This window comes from Solea solea, chromosome 20 (assembly GCF_958295425.1).
Source record: "Solea solea chromosome 20, fSolSol10.1, whole genome shotgun sequence".
Taxonomy (NCBI): domain Eukaryota; kingdom Metazoa; phylum Chordata; class Actinopteri; order Pleuronectiformes; family Soleidae; genus Solea; species Solea solea.
In genome coordinates, this window is record NC_081153.1 from 21987333 (window position 1) to 22007420 (window position 20088).

The 20088-nt window shown below is 41.1% G+C and overlaps 1 protein-coding gene across 4 annotated transcripts in view; it reads left to right on the plus strand.

Moving 5' to 3' along the window:
• The window catches only part of LOC131447268 (receptor-type tyrosine-protein phosphatase U-like), a 215901-nt gene that overhangs the window by 100515 nt on the left and 95298 nt on the right, over nucleotides 1–20088 (plus strand). For all 4 annotated transcript variants that reach the window (XM_058618921.1, XM_058618922.1, XM_058618923.1 and 1 more), the window contains exon 3: nucleotides 16059–16330. In XM_058618921.1, the coding sequence (XP_058474904.1) occupies nucleotides 16059–16330 (272 nt within the window). The remainder of the gene's footprint in view (nucleotides 1–16058; nucleotides 16331–20088) is intronic.

Below are 20088 nucleotides of genomic sequence, written 5' to 3' on the forward strand. Positions count from 1 at the left end.
CAGGCGTCATTTTACTCAATCTGTTGTTGTAATAACTCTGAAAGAGTCATTGAACTTTGACACTGCATATTTAACACTGCAAAATTAGCATCTTCTGTGGTCAGATCGTTTGCAGGAATTATGACCCAATTAAATGAGGCGCCCCTAGTGGTAGTATAAATAACAGCAATCTTTTGTTTACCACAGAAGCAGAAGTGAAGCTCCTTCTTCTTTTTTTAATTACACTGCACATGTCACAATGGTCTGTTCCGACTGAACGCTGGAATTCTAAATTCTTTTGCACAAGTAAACATAGCCAGTGTCACGGTGGCAGGAAGAGCTGATAGTGAAATGAAGTTATCAGAGTTCACTGCACACTTTAAATCCACAGAGATGGAGGAATATATCTCACGACTGAATCTATCTGACCTTTATAATGAGCATATGGTTTTTTTTTAACACCTGCAATATTCTGACATCTTTAACATTCATTCATTCATTCATTTATTCATTTTCTACCACCTATATTAAAACAGCTTGCTAGATACTGCATGTGTTTGTCCAGGATGATTCTGCACCAGACCTGAACAATTTATTATTATATTTAATATTATTTATTGTATTTATTGTTTAGTGGGTATTTAGCAGACACTTTTATCCAAAGCGACTTACAAGCGACAACAGAGGACAGGGAGATGGAAGTGTCCTCTGTAATAATAATAAAGACTGTGACTAAAAGACCAGAGAAACCTACAAGAAAAATAGGGCAGTGAGAGCGTATCCTAACACAATACTAGCTTGAAGAGCAGAGAAAGCAGCAGATTCCCAAAAGGCCTCCACAATGTGGAGATGAAACAAGCAGTTGATCAGAGGAGTCAGATGAAGAGGCTGAAGGCAGAGAGCTGGTGGTACGAGGGAGAATCGTCAGCCCACACAATGTCACTGTGCAGCTGCTAACGCACTATTGATTTCTGCCACGAGAAGATTCACCACCGCACACAGCTCTCTCAGCTGACCTGGAGCCCTCAAGTCTTTAGGCTTCAGGTCAAGATCAAGATTAGACTTCTTTTTGGGGGTAAGCCTGACTCCATTCTGCAGCAAGAAGGCTAGTGTTTTATTCAGGGAGATCTAGCTGAAGTGTGGGCAGCCAACAGGCTCGTCAATAAGACAAGTTTGGCCTCAAATAAACTCTTTCTTTCCATAGGCACTGGCCACAGGCAGCCAATCACAGTCTGTGCTCGTCCTGCAGGGAGATGCATTCATTCTGTTTTAGGAACAATAGCTGAGCCTGGTGAACACAACATCAACAACATGTTTATAGCAGCTACAACAACAAGGCTCCCGTTTCTTCTTAACAATTTCAGTTCAAACTGCAAGAATATTTGGTCATGAAAATAGTGCTTAAACATGGCTGGGGGATCATTTTTCCACATTATTTACAACAACTACATATTCAACTTTCTCCACCATGATCACTGCCACTATGACTTCCCTCAACCCCCTGCAAGGCCAGTCACAGCCACTGTCCAACTAGAGCGGATAACACAGCACTGTTATATTCTGATTATATTGATAATACCTCATACATCAGAACACATCAGGATACTGTGTCATACCACGGAGGTTGTTTTTGCTTTGTGAGAATAACACAGAAAGTGGAGAACACATGTTTTGAGTGAAAATATTTGGCAGAATAATCATTTTTAGAAATGATTCTATTGCTGCAGCCAAATGAAATAGTCCTTCAGGCTCTATGCTGATGCAACACCATCATTTCTGATCTAGTAATGGAATGCTAAGGGCTCTGCCACAGGCTGTCATTAGTGAGTTGACACTGACCGAATCAGCAGATTGGTGGTATGTGTTCCAATTACTGACAAGTAGAGTTTGTTTACAGAGAGAAATAAGTTATTTCTATCATACATGTCTATGTGATTATCTAGAATATACTGTATACTGTATATACATAAACATATATGTGGGGCTGCTGTGTGCATCAGTGTTGGATCAGGTTGTCTTCCGATTGCAAGGTCGAGGTTTGATATCCGTCCCCTTTAGGCTACATGGCAATGTCTCCTTGGGCAAGACACTTAACCCCAGCGCGCTTCTAGCAGCTGTGCCAGCCGTGTGTAAATAAGAACAAAGTTGAAATATGCAGCTGACAAGTGCATCAGACTGTCTGAAGTAATGACTGTAAGGTCCAGCAGAGGGTGCTGTGAGCACAGTGTGGCCCTCTAACCCCAAACCCAGTCTGTCCACGTGTGCTGTCATGTCTGTGAAGGTTCTCAGTCATCTTCTGTAGTTTCACCTGTTATTCAACAGCCAACAAACCTGTTGTTAAGTTGGACAAAGCAGATTCTGACCCAGTTTCAGGTTGTTGGTGTCACCTCAGTCTGCGTGTGAGGGGGTAAGAGGGTTGTTAGGGTCACCTGAGAGACAGTGTCTGCTATTGTGTGGATGTGTCCTCCAGGAAGAGAGCTCAGGACAGCATTGTAGGTGAGTGATGATTGATGTCTTAGTCCACCCCTCTGTTGAGTGATGGTTTATCCAGGTTAACATAAATGACTTCCTTCACTCATCTTTCAAACCATCGGTCTTCCCAAAGTCAGAATGCCAGGGAAGTGTCCTTTGTCTTTCAGATACAGGTGAACTGATGAGTCCTGTCTAAATGAGCTGGCTATTCTGTGCTGTGCTGTGCTTGATTGGTTTCTCCAGTGTAGAGGTCAGGACACTCCTCATTACATTGCACTGCATGAACCCCATTGCTCTGTTTTGGTGCTTTTCCAACAAACAGCCCTAGAACGACTCGACTTGACTCGACTCAGTTTGGTATCAGTTACGTGGTTTTCCATTATTTCATTGTACTTCCTCAAACATCACGCTCATGACTCTTCCAGTGACGACACTGGCGAACAAGTTTCGAACAAGTTTCTGTCTGAAGGTATCGCAGGGTTTGAAACGTACAGGAACGTGGTATTTGTTTAAGATCCTCCTGAGTTCCTCAGGATTCTTCTGTGTGTTCTCCAGCAGCATAAACACAACATTAGCTCAGGTGGTAGTGTCACAACTTAGCGTGTGTTGCAGCATGTGCTCGCACAGTCGAAGCCGCCTTGTTGGCACATTTCACTCAGTGTGTGGAGCTAATCTCTGCGTCAGTGTGGAAACACTTTAGTGACTCTGTTGTCGTCAGCTGTCTCCAGGTTGTCTCCAGCACACTCGAGTCTCACTTGGGGAATTCATTAGCTTGAGTCACCGACGGGCCGCTGAGGCTCCGTCACTACTGCATTCATGACCAGCTGCTGTTGGTGTGCAGATTTCTCACTCACACACCATAAGCACGGTGCCACTTTCTAAATGGCAAAGTCTGAATTGCCTTCGGGCTCCGGTAAACAAGTCCCAGCGGCGGTGAGCAGATACAGAGAGAAGCAAACAGCGAGACCAATCTGTGCCCGTCCAATCATCTTCACTCGATGAACTTTACTCCTATTGTATGTGTGATATCATCTGAGGTCAACACGGCTCTGGGTCGCAATATCAGGGGAACAAAAGACAGAGAGCAGATGAAGATCTGAAAGAGCAAAGTCAGAGTCCAGATTGAAAATCTTGGATGACCTTCTCCGAATGCCCCGGAGCAGGAGGAGGGTGGAGGAAAACAGTCTGGTTAGATCTCAGTAATCATGAAATTTCACCACAAACCAGCCTGTCGACTCTTCTGGTTTAAAGGTGGAGTGAGAATGTTAGATAAAAATGGGATTAGAATGCATCAGGTTTTGCTCGGCCTTTTTGGAGGAGAGATGGTGTTGTCACTGTGTAGAATGGCTCTGCCAGTGTTATACAGTGCCTTATTGATGGCTGTGGAGGGAGGCTAACGAACAATGACGGAGACAAACATAAAGATAAAAGCCCTCGCTATCTCTCCCTCTTACTTCCCCGCCCCTCTTCTCCACTCTCAGCCGCTCTGCCTTTTTTTCAGTGGTGATAAAAGCAGGCGAACCTATGACTCAGGTTCCCACCCCACATTCTGATATGAATTCAGGAAGCCCAGGCCATCCCCTAATCTCTTAATGCATGTTCCCTCGACCTTGGCAGGGTCATGGGAGAAATAGATGGAACCTTATCAGCTTTTATGGATTTATGGAGAATTTCTCTGCTATGGATGTGCTTTTTTTCACACCACCATGTGCATGTGTGTGTGTGTGTGTGTATGCAATACAGTGTCATTTGTGTATGTGAGTGTCCTCGAGATTGTTTAGTAAGGTTATTGGAGCGATCCTCATGACTCCTTTTCAAGTTTCTAATTCCAGCATCAATCATGCAAACTTCGGCTTTCATGCTACAATGAACAGATTTGTGCCGAACCTTCAGCAGCTGAGATCTTCCTCGCCGCTGTGCGGTGATTTAAAACCACACAAAATGTGTGTTTTAGTGTAACAATTGATTGACTGCGGGTATGGATCACAAAGGAAGTGATTCATTTCTATGTCGAGACATAGAAATGAGGGTTGGAGAATGAATGAAAACATTTTTAATTGTCTATGTTTGTTTCAATTTGAAGACAGTTAAACATCACACTTGGAATTAACGTCAGCATGTCAATTGCTATTTTTATTTAAAATCCAAAAACACCAGCGTTGGTTTTTCTAGTTTCCTAGTTTTTATTCGTTGATGAAAGTGTCAGTAGATTTTTTTTAGACTTTAGAAAATAAATGAGTGTTGTTTGAAAGATACGATATTTTAAGATTTCAGGAATCAGGACGTAGCACAGGTGGCAGGTCATCACAGTGTAAATCACATCATGTGAATTAAACAGGCAACAGTTGGCGGTCAGACAGGCAAACTCAAAATACACCGAGGGAGATGAGGAGACGGAAGCATGAGGAAACAGAACAGAGAGACGAGGAAGCACTGGGGAGCTGAACAGATGGACTGACAAAGAAGACTAAATGCACCAGGGAGGCTGCTGGGATAATTGGACATGAAGAAAATTGGATATGGCAAGAAAAAGAGACAGGAAGTCAAACAACCAACAGGAGATATCACAGGAATACAAGTCCAAAAAGAATCACTTCTAGAGATTCTAGAGGACAAGAATGCTGCGTTCCATTTACACTGGAACTCTGAACTGTGAGTGACATCACCCCGTGTTCCAGGTGACAAGACGTATCTTAGCCAGTTAGCCAATGTTAGCAATGTCAGCTGATAATAATGCTCTACATCAGGGGTCTCAAACTGGCGGCCCGGGGGCCACATGGCGCCCTCCAATCGATTTCATGTGGCCCTCCAAACAATAACAAGTTGTAACGAGTGATTTCTATATGTTTTTATTTTTAAATTAATAGATTAAATGAATACATATTGTATCAGGTGAGCCTTTGTTTAGTGACTTGTTTTGATCACATTGGCAACCATGTTACAGGTGTCAGTGAGTATCTCAACCTGGTCCATGGTTTAGGAAAAATACTGAACTAGATGCACAGTAAACAGTCAGGTTAATGTACACTAACATAACCATAACAGTGTTGATTCTTTTAAACCTAATTTAAGTGGTGAATGGTGTGTGTTTATATGGTGCTTTTCTAGTTCTGATGACCACTCAAAGCTGCGTCACGCTACAGTTTTTGCTCTTCATCCAACGTGTCGTGCATTTTTTCTATCACTCATCTTTCATAGCTATTCACACGCTGCCGGCACAGCCATCGGGAGCAGCATGGGGCTGTGTGTCTTGCCTAAGGACACATCAGCATGGAGACGAGCAGAGTTGGAAATCATACAAAACAAACTTCCAGTTGAAAGACGACCTTCTCCATCACTGAGCCACCGTCGCGCCGCATCAAAGAAAGTCAACAACACAACAGACTTTTATTTCAGTGAGCCTGTCATGGCTTTAAACATAACCTTGCACAGATGTTCTCCCGAGCCATGTGCTCCTACAGATCAATAGCGTACACGACCAATATTCATATTTCATCATTTTAATTGTCCGGCACTGGCTTTTATGGAGCTGATCAGAATCCAATTCTTGTTTTACTGGACTTGGCCTTGTTGTGTTGTTACGCTAAAGCTCTCCAGTGCAGCGTGAAGCTGCGTGAGCCAGAGATGATTACATGTCTGTATGTCTGTGAATTATATTGGAGCAGTGATAGTGACACTGAACACACGGCTGTAAAAGACACTGGTTCACTCAGCTCTCACGCTAATAAGGATAGCAAGTCAGAGTATAAAACACTCAGCTGCAGCTTTTAACTTTTAATTGCTCGATGCTTTTTCAGATCCTACAAATGCAGCAGAGTGAGACGTCTTCTTTCCAGTGGACTGGTGGCTTTGTCACAAATGAACTGTCACTTGTGAATAATGTAATCTTATAAACCTTATATTTTTGTACCGTGAACCACAGTATTTGCATCAGGGAGCTCATTTGACATCGATGCAAGTGCAGTGCATTTGTAGTCAGAAATCACCAACTCTAACATGGGATTCCAAGATGGCTGGCACCATAGAAACAATAGGCATCGACTATTAGTTTAGTAGTCGTTGCAGCCCATGCACGCAAAATGATTTTATCGGTTAATTGAGAAAGTAACTGTCAAATGAAACAGTATTTTATCTGTCTTCTCTGGGTGATAATTGTGGGTGAAACAGTTTTCTGTTGATGTAGTAAAATCTTGCCGTAGCAAAATTATATTTCAAAATTCAACAAAGATAAATTCAGTGTAATATTTGCACGTCTGAGTTTCTAGATCAGTGAAAAGAAAAGTCATTTCCCATCATTCATAGAGGCATTGCATGTCGATGCTGCTGCCTCGACGTCATGATGACCCCATTTCATCACCGCATGTTGTGGGTCAAAGCCAAGAGGAAAAAAATGACATGTAAGAGGAAGTGTCATCAGCAGTGATTGCTCTTTCAACCACTGTGAGGAAGTCTGGAGGTTTCGCTGGTCGGGGAAATTCTTTACTCGAGTTACTTAATAGGATGAGTGTTGAGAAAACTGGATTACCCGAGCTGAGGCGACTGTCTCCACCCCCTCACTCGTCCCAGTGCGGTCCTGTCATGAGTACAGCTGGAGACCCATACACCAACAATGAGCTCTTGTAGCTGAAGAAAAAGCAATTTAGCCACAGAGAAGCTCCCTCGAGAAGTTGCACATCAAAGCAGCAGCAGCAGCAGCAGCAGCAGCGACAGCAGCAGCAGCAGCAGCAGTAGCAGCAGCAGTGGCAGCAGCAGCAGCAGCAGAAGTGGTAGTCATCAGGCTGGTGGGGGAGAGATGTGATGGTGGGAACTATGCCACAGCCTGTCCAGCTTCTCCTGAGTGCAGGTGAGGAAGACAGAAGCATTAGTGCAGTCCAAGAATATGGCTGGATCTCCGTGGACAGCAGCTGCTTGTTATCACAGGATGTTTCTGGCACACTGACATCGCTCCCATGCCTCTGGGGAAGGGAGAGATGGAAGGGAATGAACATGCTTTGGAAATCTCTTTATATCCAGGCTGTCCATGGAGTGGACCTGGCTTTTGACCCACTCATCGTTGTTTTTTTTTACATGATGTCTAAATATATTGTTGATTTTTTTAAGTCTGATCCATAGGTTTTGGGCCCGCGACACATTACAAGTACACTAATAATGACATATTATTAAATGTATTGTTACAGCAAAGGCAGTTGGTTCAGATGCTGAATGAGCACATTTTCCACCAAAGGTTCCTATAGCACAACACCACTGTGTTGCGTCTGAAACAGCCCACAACATGGCTCAGCTAAAATACTGTGTCTGTGTAAAGTGACATATTTATTTGTCCAGTGATTTTGACCACTATGGTCCCTACATACATACAGTAGGATGTAGTATACGACGGACAGAGAGAGGACCCCCCGCCCCTGTTCTGACCTTTTATTTCCAAGTCTGAAAACAAACCAGAGCATTTCACTCAGGTCTCACTTGATGTATCTCATGCTGAAAGGTTGACATTGATTTATCGCTCTCTCCCACCACTGATATCCTGCCGGTAGCCCAGCTTTAAATGTAGGGTTTGAAGTCACATTCAGAGTAAGAACACACTCCTGGACACAGTCATTCATTCATTCATTCATTCATTCATTCATTCATTCATCTTCTACTGCTTTATTCTCCACATGAGGGTTGTGGGAGGTACAGGTGCCAATCCCAGTTGACACACAGGGCCAGGCTTGATATTTTAGTATGATAATGATAATTAGTCAGTATCCTTTAAAATAATACAATAATACAATAGGTACAATGAATTTGAGGGTGCTCCTGCAGAGCAACCACACACTGTACAAAATATTAACAAGAAAACAAACCAACAATATAATAGAGATGCACTGTAATTGTAGCTGGTTTGCAAAAAGACGGACTGTTAGAGTGCAAATATGAATATACATACAAATAGAAATAAACACAGATGAGAAATTCTGAATAAATTAAACTTAAACAGTGGCTGTAAACATGGCATGAAGGTACACAGACATGGCAGGAGGAGCCAGTAATGTGTGTGTGTGTGTGTGAGTGTGTGTGTGAGTGTTTACTCAGTGATTTCAATTTGCATGTCTTTAAAACAACAATCACAATATCATCTCAGACTATATATCATGCCCACTTCAATGCAACAGTATCACAGGGGAGAGAATGATGTCGGTCTACAGCAACACCCTGAATGTCATCGCTAAACTGAAAAAAGGAATTGCATCTAGATGCATCTCTGTCCCAGAGGTTGCAGCAGCAGCAGCAAGCATTAGAAGCAGTGCCATTTCTGAGGGTCCGTGATTTTCCAAAGACTAGACTACAGGAGATCCAGTAGTCTTGTTCTCTTTCATATGAATTGATTCACATTATTGATTCATAAAAATAAAAGAAATGTCATACGGATGAGCCCATATGATACCAATAAATGTCATTTATTGGTTCAGTTTTCAGTTTTTCAAATCCCTGTGTCTGATATCACAAAAAGAAAATAAGTTAAATCCAGTGTCATCTGTAAACCCAAAATATGATGAGGATGCTTCACTAAACACAGTCTCTATGCTGCACTGAGAGAGGTCCTCCATCACTGTCATGTGACAATGATGTGAATGAGAGCTGCTAATGCTTTCCATGCAGTTGTTGGTGCATTGGACTGAATATAGCTGGGTGGTTAATGCTTAAGCACAGATACGTTGTTTAAAGCAGGTTAAAGGCTGTGATATTGGTACAGCATCAGACTCAAAAATGGTTTCTTATGAGGCCTCCAGGTCCCATTTGTCTGGGATCCATAGAAACAAGCTTGCCTGAGACATGGGGAAATGACTTAATAACACAAAGTACACTTAGTATAATTGAATTCATTTCACGTTTGCCTTTGCCTAAATAAATAGCTGCACTCACAGGAAGATTAACTTTCATACCGAGCTGAGTTTGTTATCGACACATTACGCACGCCTCGGATGTGCCATATACTCGATGAAAATGAGTCCACACATCACCTGCAAATGAAATACCTTCACTTATGTTTATCTCTGATGCTTTAGTTCTTGGGCTTTTCTTGCAAAGACGATGGCAAATATATGAATTAGCTCATAATGCTTATTAGGTTTGCCTCCATTCTAGACAATTTGCAGGAAGTAGACTTGGTGGATGTAAGAGATTCGGGAGATAGGAGAAAAAGTAGAAGTATTAAATTAAGAAGATGAAAAAAAGAGGAATGATGGCGGCAGAGCCGAGAGGAGAAGCCACTTCTCACTCTTGGGAAGGTCAGTCAGCAGGATTTGGCTCTGTGTCAGCTCTGTGACCTGTAAACTGTGTGTGTGTGTGTGCGTTGATATGTGTCCTGCATGTCAGTGTGTGAGTATTACAGCCATCTCTCTGGTTTAAGCATTCCCTTGGTTGCCATTATGGCCTAATAACCATGCCAGTATGATTAATGCAGGAGGCAGAGCTCTGATTGCACCCTCGCTCATCTACAGCTCCTAGGTAACTACACGGCCCACAATCCCGCTGTCTTTGCTCCCCCGCCCCGGCCATGTCGGGCCCCGGCACCCACCGCTGCCATGCAGCACTGGATGTGAAGGTTATACATGCACTTAGCTCGGGTCTGTCCTCGTTTTCAGCAGCAGTTTGACGTCGACTGTGAGATCAAAAGTAAACAGTGTTGTCCTCAAGGCCTCTCTCAGCTGTTCAACTCCAAGGTTACACACTCAGGCGGCCTTAGCCTTTCTTTATATATCAACCAATTATTACATAACAGTGAAGCTCCAAACTTTTTTAAAGTGAAGTCCCAGTTTCTGTTCTTTAAACACTTCTGATCAACAGTGTTGAAGTCTTCAACAAGACCTACACAGGTACAGAGAGGGAGGGAGGGAGGACACATTCCCCATCTTTTAAAAAAACAAAAAAACAACAAGAAACATTTATATACTGTGTATATATACGTATACTGCTCACTTAACTTTTTAAAATTTTGTATGCTTGTTACGCACCAATGACACCAGAACAAATTCCTTGTATGTGCAAATCGTACTTGGCAATAAAGCTCTTCTGATTCTGATTCTGATTCTGATTCTGATTTGACATTAAAAGCATTAAGGACATTAAACTACACTAAAAGGTGCATTTTCTACTCCATGGTGTGTAGGATGGTTATTGCAGATGTCATTTCTTTATATAGAAGTGGAACTTGGACCTGGAGAGAACGATGGAGGGGACGAGTGAGTTTGGGGTGAAGATATTATTTTGCTGGCCTAGTTTGTAATGTTTCGTGGAAAGGACATTTTTGGGTGCTTGAATCTGCTTCACCAGTTGTCAGCGGTACCACCACTAAATGGATATGTCATAGTTACCTCCTACAGGGAGCTTATGTTTTCATTGGCATGGGTTTATCTGTCAGTTTGTTCTTGTCTACAGTTTTTCACAGCTCGATCTGAAGGTAGTTGATCACCCAAGTATGTTGCTGTTACATTTAGGTAAGAATCGACCCACTGATGATGTCACAAAAATCATCAAATATTCAAGAAATCTCCATCTTATAATGAAAAATCACACTGTCAAAACTCTTTGGATTTGAACACACACACTTTGGTTTGTGTATGCAGGATCAGACACCATCAGACCAGATTCATCTGGATCTGATCCAGAGTTCAGATTTGGCTGTAATTTGAATTCACCATGGGAAGTCGCATTTACTCATTTAAGCTGTGTGCATCTCAGCAATATTGTTTTATCTCTGAATCAGAAGTAATCTGCGTCCAAACTAATGCACCTGAACATGTTTATCATGTGACCATTCAGGTGATGGACAGGTGGCTGAGGCTCAGGTAGAGCGGGTCATCTTCTAACCAGATGGTCAGTGGTTTAGTCAACACTGATATGTGATGTGAAAAGTGCTGCATGTAGATTTTATGCATAAATGGGAGTGAATGGGTGAATGGCAAAAGTGTAGTTTAAAGCACTTTGAGTGGTCATCAAGACCAGAAAAGTGTTTCTCATTTACTGTGAGAGGTTCTTAAATGAGTCTGTGCACATTTTTCTGCTCCATCCATTAAAACTACCATTTTGAAACATATTACCTATAATATGCTTTGCAGTACAATGCATCATGAATGCATGTTCATTTTACAAAAGGAAATAAATTCATCCTCAAATTATTCCAAGGTAAATACACAATGGGTTTTCTTAAAGTGCCACAATCAGACACAACCAGCAGTCACACATAAACAACATCAGACCAACAACACAACAAATAGATAAATAAATAAATACAGTAATAGAATAAATATGGAATCACGTTTAAGATCCATTAAGAAGGCTGATTACTGCAGCAGTCGGACATTTTAAACCTGTTTGTTCTACATCAGGTCAGATGATCTCTTCCCCCTGATGGCAGCAACATGAACTGATCCCTCAGAGGATGATTCTGATGATAGTGTGTGTGTGTGTGTGTGTGTGTGTGTGTGCGAATAAACGGATTTGATAAAACAAGAAAAGAATAATGTCCTAAAAATGGTGTCAACGAGAAGACTGTGAACACACATAAGCTGAGGTTCCTCTTTACAAACTTCAGTAGAAATGAAGACTTTTCAAACTGGTGTTGAACTCTGAGATTCAGTGAGGAAACTTCTTCACTGGAGTCTGTTGCAGTAGCTGTGGTTCAGGAAGTGTTTTAGTTCAGTGAGTGGTGCCGCATACTCACTGCTACACTCCAGTGATGGATGGATCATGAAACCTGCTCAGACCTGGAGCTCCAAGGCCACTGTAACACAAGGACAAGCTACATGGTGCTACTTTAAATGGACATCTAATGGTGGCAAACCTTCCTGTTTATTTCCCCCTTCTCTCTCATGGCCTGAGGATCTTTGCTCTTCTGACGGCGACTCTGTGAACCAAAGTCCGAAATGAAAGCACAAGCTGAGGCAGTGCTGCCAGACTGATGGAAAGGCTCCTTTAAAGTAGGAAACTGGGAGAAGCAGACAAATAGCCAGAGAGGACTGCACAGATATTCTGGATAACAACCTTGAACCTCTCAAATGTGGCATGCAGACTCTTTTTTCGGGATTTAAAAATAAAAAAGAAAGCTCTTCAGTAGACGAAAACTTTCATGACATGTCTATCCAGGGCTGAGGTCCAAAGACCTGGATGTGGATGTGGATAGATATTTTTTTCTATTTCAGGTTACTGAGCTCTGTCAGGCAGCTGGAATGCTGAGTTCACTGTATGTAGGTGTTCCATCTATGAAACAAGTCTATTCAGTACTACGTTTTCATGAATCAATGTAAGCAGTCTGATAAATCTTAAGTTGTATATGAATTTGAAAACCATTAATGACGGATGAAAGTGAAGTGTTCCATCCACAGAACCTATAATCTGAGCTTCTGCAGTCGACCTGCAGCATCCATGTGACACTAGGAGTCTCCTCACTAACACATTTGTTTGTCATTCCTGCAACAGCGAGTTAAACTCACATTGTGAATTTAGAAATGATCAGAAGAAACGACAAAAGTCAGCTATGAAAGACAAACAGTCACTTAGCTCTACAATACAACGAGTGGTTTAAATCCACTGAGCTCAGTCACATCCACACGTCCTGCAGCTGAACATGTTCACTCCTGTTCTCACACATCGTCTGTGCCTGCGACGCGATGCCGACACCCCGAGCAGCATGTGTTGAGTAGCCTGTCTTGCTTTGTTGGACGTTGGACAATGTCTTTGCGTTTTATTTGCACTTGACCTTCAGTGGACGTTGATGTGCAGCTTTTTTGTTCATTATTTTAAATGGACAGAGACAGGTGTGCCTGGTTCTGGAAGGCAGCGAGTGCTTTTAGGTCATCTTTTGATTTGATTATTGGGGGGAAGAAGTAGGTCAACCTGGTCTCTGAGCTCTCTGTGCAATAAGCTTTGAACCTCCATCATCCAGATGAAGCTGTGACAGTTTGCCCACTTGTGTCTGAACTGGTACTTGAGGAAAACGCACTGAAGCCCTATAATCTGTTCTTTAACCTGTTCCTTAATCTGTTCTTTAAACTGTTCTTTAACCTGTTCCTTAATCTGTTCTTTAACCTGTTCCTTAACCTGTTCTTTAAACTGTTCTTTAAACTGTTCTTTAACCTGTTCCTTAATCTGTTCTTTAACCTGTTCCTTAATCTGTTCTTTAATCTGTTCTCTAACCTGTTCTTTAACCTGTTCCTTAATCTGTTCTTTAAACTGTTCTTTAACCTGTTCCTTAATCTGTTCTTTAACCTGTTCCTTAACCTGTTCTTTAAACTGTTCTTTAAACTGTTCTTTAACCTGTTCCTTAATCTGTTCTTTAACCTGTTCCTTAACCTGTTCTTTAATCTGTTCTCTAACCTGTTCTTTAACCTGTTCCTTAATCTGTTCTTTAACCTGTTCTTTAACCTGTTCTTTAATCTGTTCTTTAATCTGTTCTTTAACCTGTTCTTTAACCTGTTCTTTAAACTGTTCTTTAACCTGTTCCTTAACCTGTTCTTTAAACTGTTCTTTAACCTGTTCTTTAACCTGTTCTTTAACCTGTTCTTTAATCTGTTCTTTAACCTGTTCTTTAACCTGTTCTTTAACCTGTTCTTTAATCTGTTCTTTAACCTGTTCTTTAATCTGTTCTTTAATCTGTTCTTTAACCTGTTCTTTAATCTGTTCTTTATCCTGTTCTTTAATCTGTTATTTAACCTGTTCTTTAACCTGTTCTTTAATCTGTTCTTTAATCTGTTCTTTAATCTGTTCTTTAACCTGTTCTTTAACCTTTTCTTTAACCTGTTCTTTAACCTGTTCTTTAACCTGTTCTTTAACCTTTTCTTTAACCTGTTCTTTAACCTGTTCTTTAACCTGTTCCTTAATCTGTTCTTTAACCTGTTCTTTAACCTGTTCTTTAACCTGTTCTTTAATCTGTTCTTTAACCTGTTATTTAATCTGTTCTTTAACCTGTTCTTTAATCTGTTCTTTAATCTGTTCTTTAACCTGTTCTTTAACCTGTTCTTTAGCCTTTTCTTTAACCTGTTCTTTAACCTGTTCTTTAATCTGTTCTTTAACCTGTTCTTTAATCTGTTCGTTAACCTGTTCTTTAACCTGTTCTTTAATCTGTTCTTTAACCTGTTTTTTAACCTGTTCTTTAACCTGTTCTTTAACCTGTTCTTTAATCTGTTCTTTAATTTGTTCTTTAACCTGTTCTTTAACCTGTTCTTTAATCTGTTCTTTAACCTGTTCTTTAACCTGTTCTTTAATCTGTTCTTTAACCTGTTTTTTAACCTGTTCTTTAATCTGTTCTTTAACCTGTTCTTTAACCTGTTCTTTAATCTGTTCTTTAACCTGTTCTTTAACCTGTTCTTTAACCTGTTCTTTAATCTGTTCTTTAACCTGTTCTTTAATCTGTTCTTTAACCTGTTCTTTAACCTGTTCTTTAACCTGTTCTTTAATCTGTTCTTTAACCTGTTCTTTAATCTGTTCTTTAATCTGTTCTTTAACCTGTTCTTTAACCTGTTCTTTAATCTGTTCTTTAACCTGTTTTTTAACCTGTTCTTTAACCTGTTCTTTAACCTGTTCTTTAATTTGTTCTTTAACCTGTTCTTTAACCTGTTCTTTAATCTGTTCTTTAACCTGTTCTTTAACCTGTTCTTTAATCTGTTCTTTAATCTGTTCTTTAACCTGTTCTTTAACCTGTTCTTTAACCTGTTCTTTAATCTGTTCTTTAACCTGTTCTTTAATCTGTTCTTTAACCTGTTCTTTAACCTGTTCTTTAACCTGTTCTTTAACCTGTTCTTTAATCTGTTCTTTAACCTGTTCTTTAATCTGTTCTTTAATCTGTTCTTTAAACTGTTCTTTAACCTGTTCTTTAATCTGTTCTTTAACCTGTTCTTTAACCTGTTCCTTAATCTGTTCTTTAACCTGTTCCTTAATCTGTTCTTTAACCTGTTCCTTAATCTGTTCTTTAATCTGTTCTCTAACCTGTTCTTTAACCAGTTCTTTAACCAGTTCTTTAAACTGTTCTTTAACCTGTTCCTTAATCTGTTCTTTAACCTGTTCCTTAACCTGTTCTTTAAACTGTTCTTTAAACTGTTCTTTAACCTGTTCTTTAATCTGTTCTTTAATCTGTTCTTTAACCTGTTCTTTAATCTGTTCTTTAACCTGTTCTTTAACCTGTTCTTTAACCTGTTCTTTAATCTGTTCTTTAACCTGTTCTTTAACCTGTTCTTTAACCAGTTCTTTAATCTGTTCTTTAACCTGTTCTTTAATCTGTTCTTTAATCTGTTCTTTAACCTGTTCTTTAATCTGTTCTTTAACCTGTTCTTTAACCTGTTATTTAATCTGTTCTTTAACCTGTTCTTTAACCAGTTCTTTAATCTGTTCTTTAACCTGTTCTTTAATCTGTTCTTTAATCTGTTCTTTAACCTGTTCTTTAATCTGTTCTTTAACCTGTTCTTTAACCTGTTCTTTAACCTGTTCTTTAATCTGTTCTTTAACCTGTTCTTTAACCTGTTCTTTAACCAGTTCTTTAATCTGTTCTTTAACCTGTTCTTTAATCTGTTCTTTAATCTGTTCTTTAACCTGTTCTTTAATCTGTTCTTTAATCTGTTCTTCTCCTGCAGGGTCCTTCATGATGGTCAACTCCTCACAGCACTTCGGGGGTCAGCGGGCACAACTGCTTCTGCTCCCGCTCAGCGAGAACGACACCCACTGCATCCAGTTCAGCTACTTCCTGTACAGCCGCGACGGTCACAGCCCTGGGGACCTGCAGGTTTACATCCGGGTCAACGGGGGCCCCAAGGGCAGTGCTGTGTGGAACATCTCAGGTTCCCAGGGACGCCAGTGGCACCAGGTGGAGCTTGCCGTCAGCACTTTCTGGCCCAGTGAATACCAGGTAAGGGTCTCTGCACTGATCGTAGTAACCACCAGGCTACATCCGTCTATTATGTTTTCATTTGAAATGAGCGTTTCAAACAAAGTAATTACTGTGCGGTCCAGCAGAGGGCACAGTGAGCAGAGCTTGCCTTGGTCTTGAGTTATACGAAACATTTACATCATAAAAAACATTTTGGTTTTTGATATGACCGGTTATTATTATTTATTATATTTATTTAATATATATTATTATTAGTATTATTATTATTATTATTTTAAATGTACAGCCCTGGCATCCACACAGAAGTAATCTGCATCAATAACAATACCTGATTCTTGTGTCGGACGTCGCGCTGATGTGTCAAAACTCTCTGACCAATCCTGGTCCACTGGCTCAGCTCGCTTGGAATTTAAACAGAGCAGGTACCAAAAAACCCACCAGGGACCAGGTCCTCTCACTGATGGAAAACCCTGAAGTCATTCTGAACATCCTCACATCTGTGAAGTGCGTGTGTGACTTATGTGTACGCACTGGTCCGTCTATTAGAGGTCAGGTCATTGACTGTGTATGTTTAACATCAGACACTGATCATTAAAGTGAACGTCTCTCCTCAACTGAAGCAGCTGTTCCTCTATGGCACACTTAAAAAAACTAAAAGTCATTGTAAGTGATGCATTCACTGTTAGTGTTTTGTCTTGTCCACAGTCTGACATCAGTTTTATATACATATATATATGTATATACATATATATGTATATATATATATATGTATAGTATATATATATATATATATGTATATACATATATATGTATATATATATATATAGTATATATATATATATATATGTAGTTTTATTAATCACAGACTGATCACAGATCACAGGCTCATACAATTCTGTGGAGAAAGTACAAACTCATTCTGCAGATTTTGAAAAATTTCTCATAGCAAATCAAAGGCACTCAAAATTCTTTCTCGAAATTCATCTTCTGAAAGAAAATGGTCCTGCAGCTTTGAGAATAGCCCAGCAATCAGCCAGAAATTGGAGCGCTGTGGCTTTAAGTCTTTTTTTTAGCAATCATGACAAAGAAAATGTGCGAAAAATGTGAACCAAAAACCACAAATCATTTCCCATATCAGAACAATTGTGCTAATTTCCACGATATTGGCTCGACCCTGAAAAACATATCAACCTCCAGCTCGTTGAAAACTTGATGGCTGCCACACGGCGACACACTGAATCACTGTGTTTGAATAGTGGAATGTGCACGGCTCTGTTCACCACGGTTATTATCATTCACAGCATATGCATGGGATAGCTAATTGCTGCAGACGTGTATATCACAGTGGCTCAATAGGCCTATAATTACAGTGGGCAAGTGTTTATGTTGTATCTTCATTTATTAGTCCATTTACCTACGTACTGCAACGTAATCAATAGCTGTGTTTGATGTCTGTATCGTTGGTGCTGCATTATTAGCACTCTGTGTAGCTCGTGAGACGCTGATGACTGGATGCAGCCCTGTCTCACCTCATTACGGCCGATAATTTATCCCCTCGTGCTCCTTCTCTTTTCACTCAGCCTTCCACCCCCCCAGCTCCCCCCGCCCCATCCCCAAAAGGCGTTAATGAGACAGCAATGACTGGTGCGAGGGACTGTGGGAACGTGGATCCACCGAAACAGTCAATTGACCTCAATTCCACGCGACCCTCGGTGCAGGGGAGCGGGCCAGGTGTTTGATTCCGTAACCTTGGCGCACTCTGGGCCCTATCTCAATAAATCAAGAGCTGGTTAATGAGATTAGAGGGCTGCACAGATCAATAATGACAGCCTGCACTTTACCATCCTCAGCTCTCCCGTCCCGCACCATTCTCACAAACAGCCAAACTGATTTAAAGTAATGATTTTCTTCTCCTCTCTGTGGATGTTCAAAGTTTAAGAGAGGGACGAGGAGGCGTAGGTGGAGGCAGGAGATGTCAGTGGAGTTAGACATGTTAGGTCTAAGATGGTGAGTTTGCTCAGTGCTTGCATACGCAATGTAATCTACTATTCAGGTGATGGATGAGAATGTGCTGTTCTCTAAAGTCTCCCCGCCAAGCATGTGGACACAGAACAGATTGGATTATTTGTGTGATAAACCCGCACGACTGGCAGCAGGTAACGGATGAGAGAAGAGGCTTAAACAGAGGAAGTGAGTCTATCTGCCGTATGAAGAGCCACAGAAGTGAACCCAGCGGTGAGGCTCAGGGTCTCGTTCAAGTGTTTGCCCTCACCCATGTTCTGCCACAGGATCACTCCCCTGCTCCACAACTCCCACTGATATGACTCCGAGCCTAGGGCAGGGCCCAGAGCGCTCCACGCATCCATCCAGCCTTGTGGATAAAGATCATTGTCCAGCAGTGCCAGGCTACAGATCAGCCCCTGTGTGTGTTTGTGGGTAGCAGCTGGAGTCGCTGGTGGTTAGAGATTTAAATCAAATAAAAACTAAAAGATCTAGTATTCAGTGAGCATCTGCACTCCCTCAGGAAAATCCAACTGTGACTGAGATGTTCTGGCCTGTGATCAGAGGTGTGTGTCAAAGCCAGTATTTCTCCATTCCAGATGTCTGCCGTTGATAGTCGATGCGAGCCTGAGACGAGTCTGCCAGAGTTTAGGTTTCACGTCGAGCAAGGACGCCGTTCTAAAGAGGGAACCAATCACAAGCCCCTGGCACACTAGAGGCGGGCTTAACGCAATGACAGAGAAACAATATTACATTACATGTCATTTAGCAGACGCAGACTTACAATAAGCACATTTAAACATTTGTTACAGTTACAGTTAGTAAGTGCTTCAAGTAAGAATGTCTACCAGCTTCTGTATAATCCAACATGGCGGCCGCTGAAGAGCAGCTGTGTTTGGATTTGAAGTGATTTGTCCCACAGAGTTCCTCTGGGCACAAGTTGTTAGACACCATCACTGGTAACCATGGTTTATGAAAAACTTCATGCATGTGTGGACCGGATCATTGGTCTGATGGTTGTCGGTCTATAAAATGGCCTCTTGATCTACGTCAGTTGGTCTCGCCTTTCTGCAGACTGCAGCTTTCAAATGAAGCTGCAGTCTGGTGTTAGTCAGACTAAGTAAATGCTGTGTCACATTTAAACATGTGCTTATAGATGACAAAAACCTGTCAAACTGCATTTCCAAGCAACTGCGCGATAGAATATGCCAACGTTTTTGCATATGAGCCAACTTTGCCATTAAAGTGTCTCTCAGGTGATTTAGCACTAAACTACCATAAGGTTCAGGGGAATCACAGGAGACACTTTTATTAATGGTGCAGAGGCTTAGAAATCTGGACCTAAATCCCCAAAATGCTGGATTCATAAATCAACCTGTGTATCTCCTCCTTAGACTGTCCTTACCTCATTCATGTGATCATCTCGTCCCTGAAATTCTATGCTGCCAATTTGTAAGAGTCTTTGATTTAAACGTGCGTCCTTCAGATTATGTATAGTATATACATCATCACCAGGGATTACTGCTCCTGGATTAAGCAGGACACCTGACCAACAGAATAACAGCGTGGGAATAACGTATGCAATACAAGGTCGACAATACTAATACGATCACGATACAATGATTCTGTGACGATCATATAACGATACTTTTAAATCTCTGACTGAGCAAAACAAAAGGTCAGAGAAAAGTTCAAAGTGAAGGATTTCTCTATTTATTCACAACCTAGAGAACAAAGGTCATAAAGTCTATGTTGGACATGGATGAAGCGTCTCT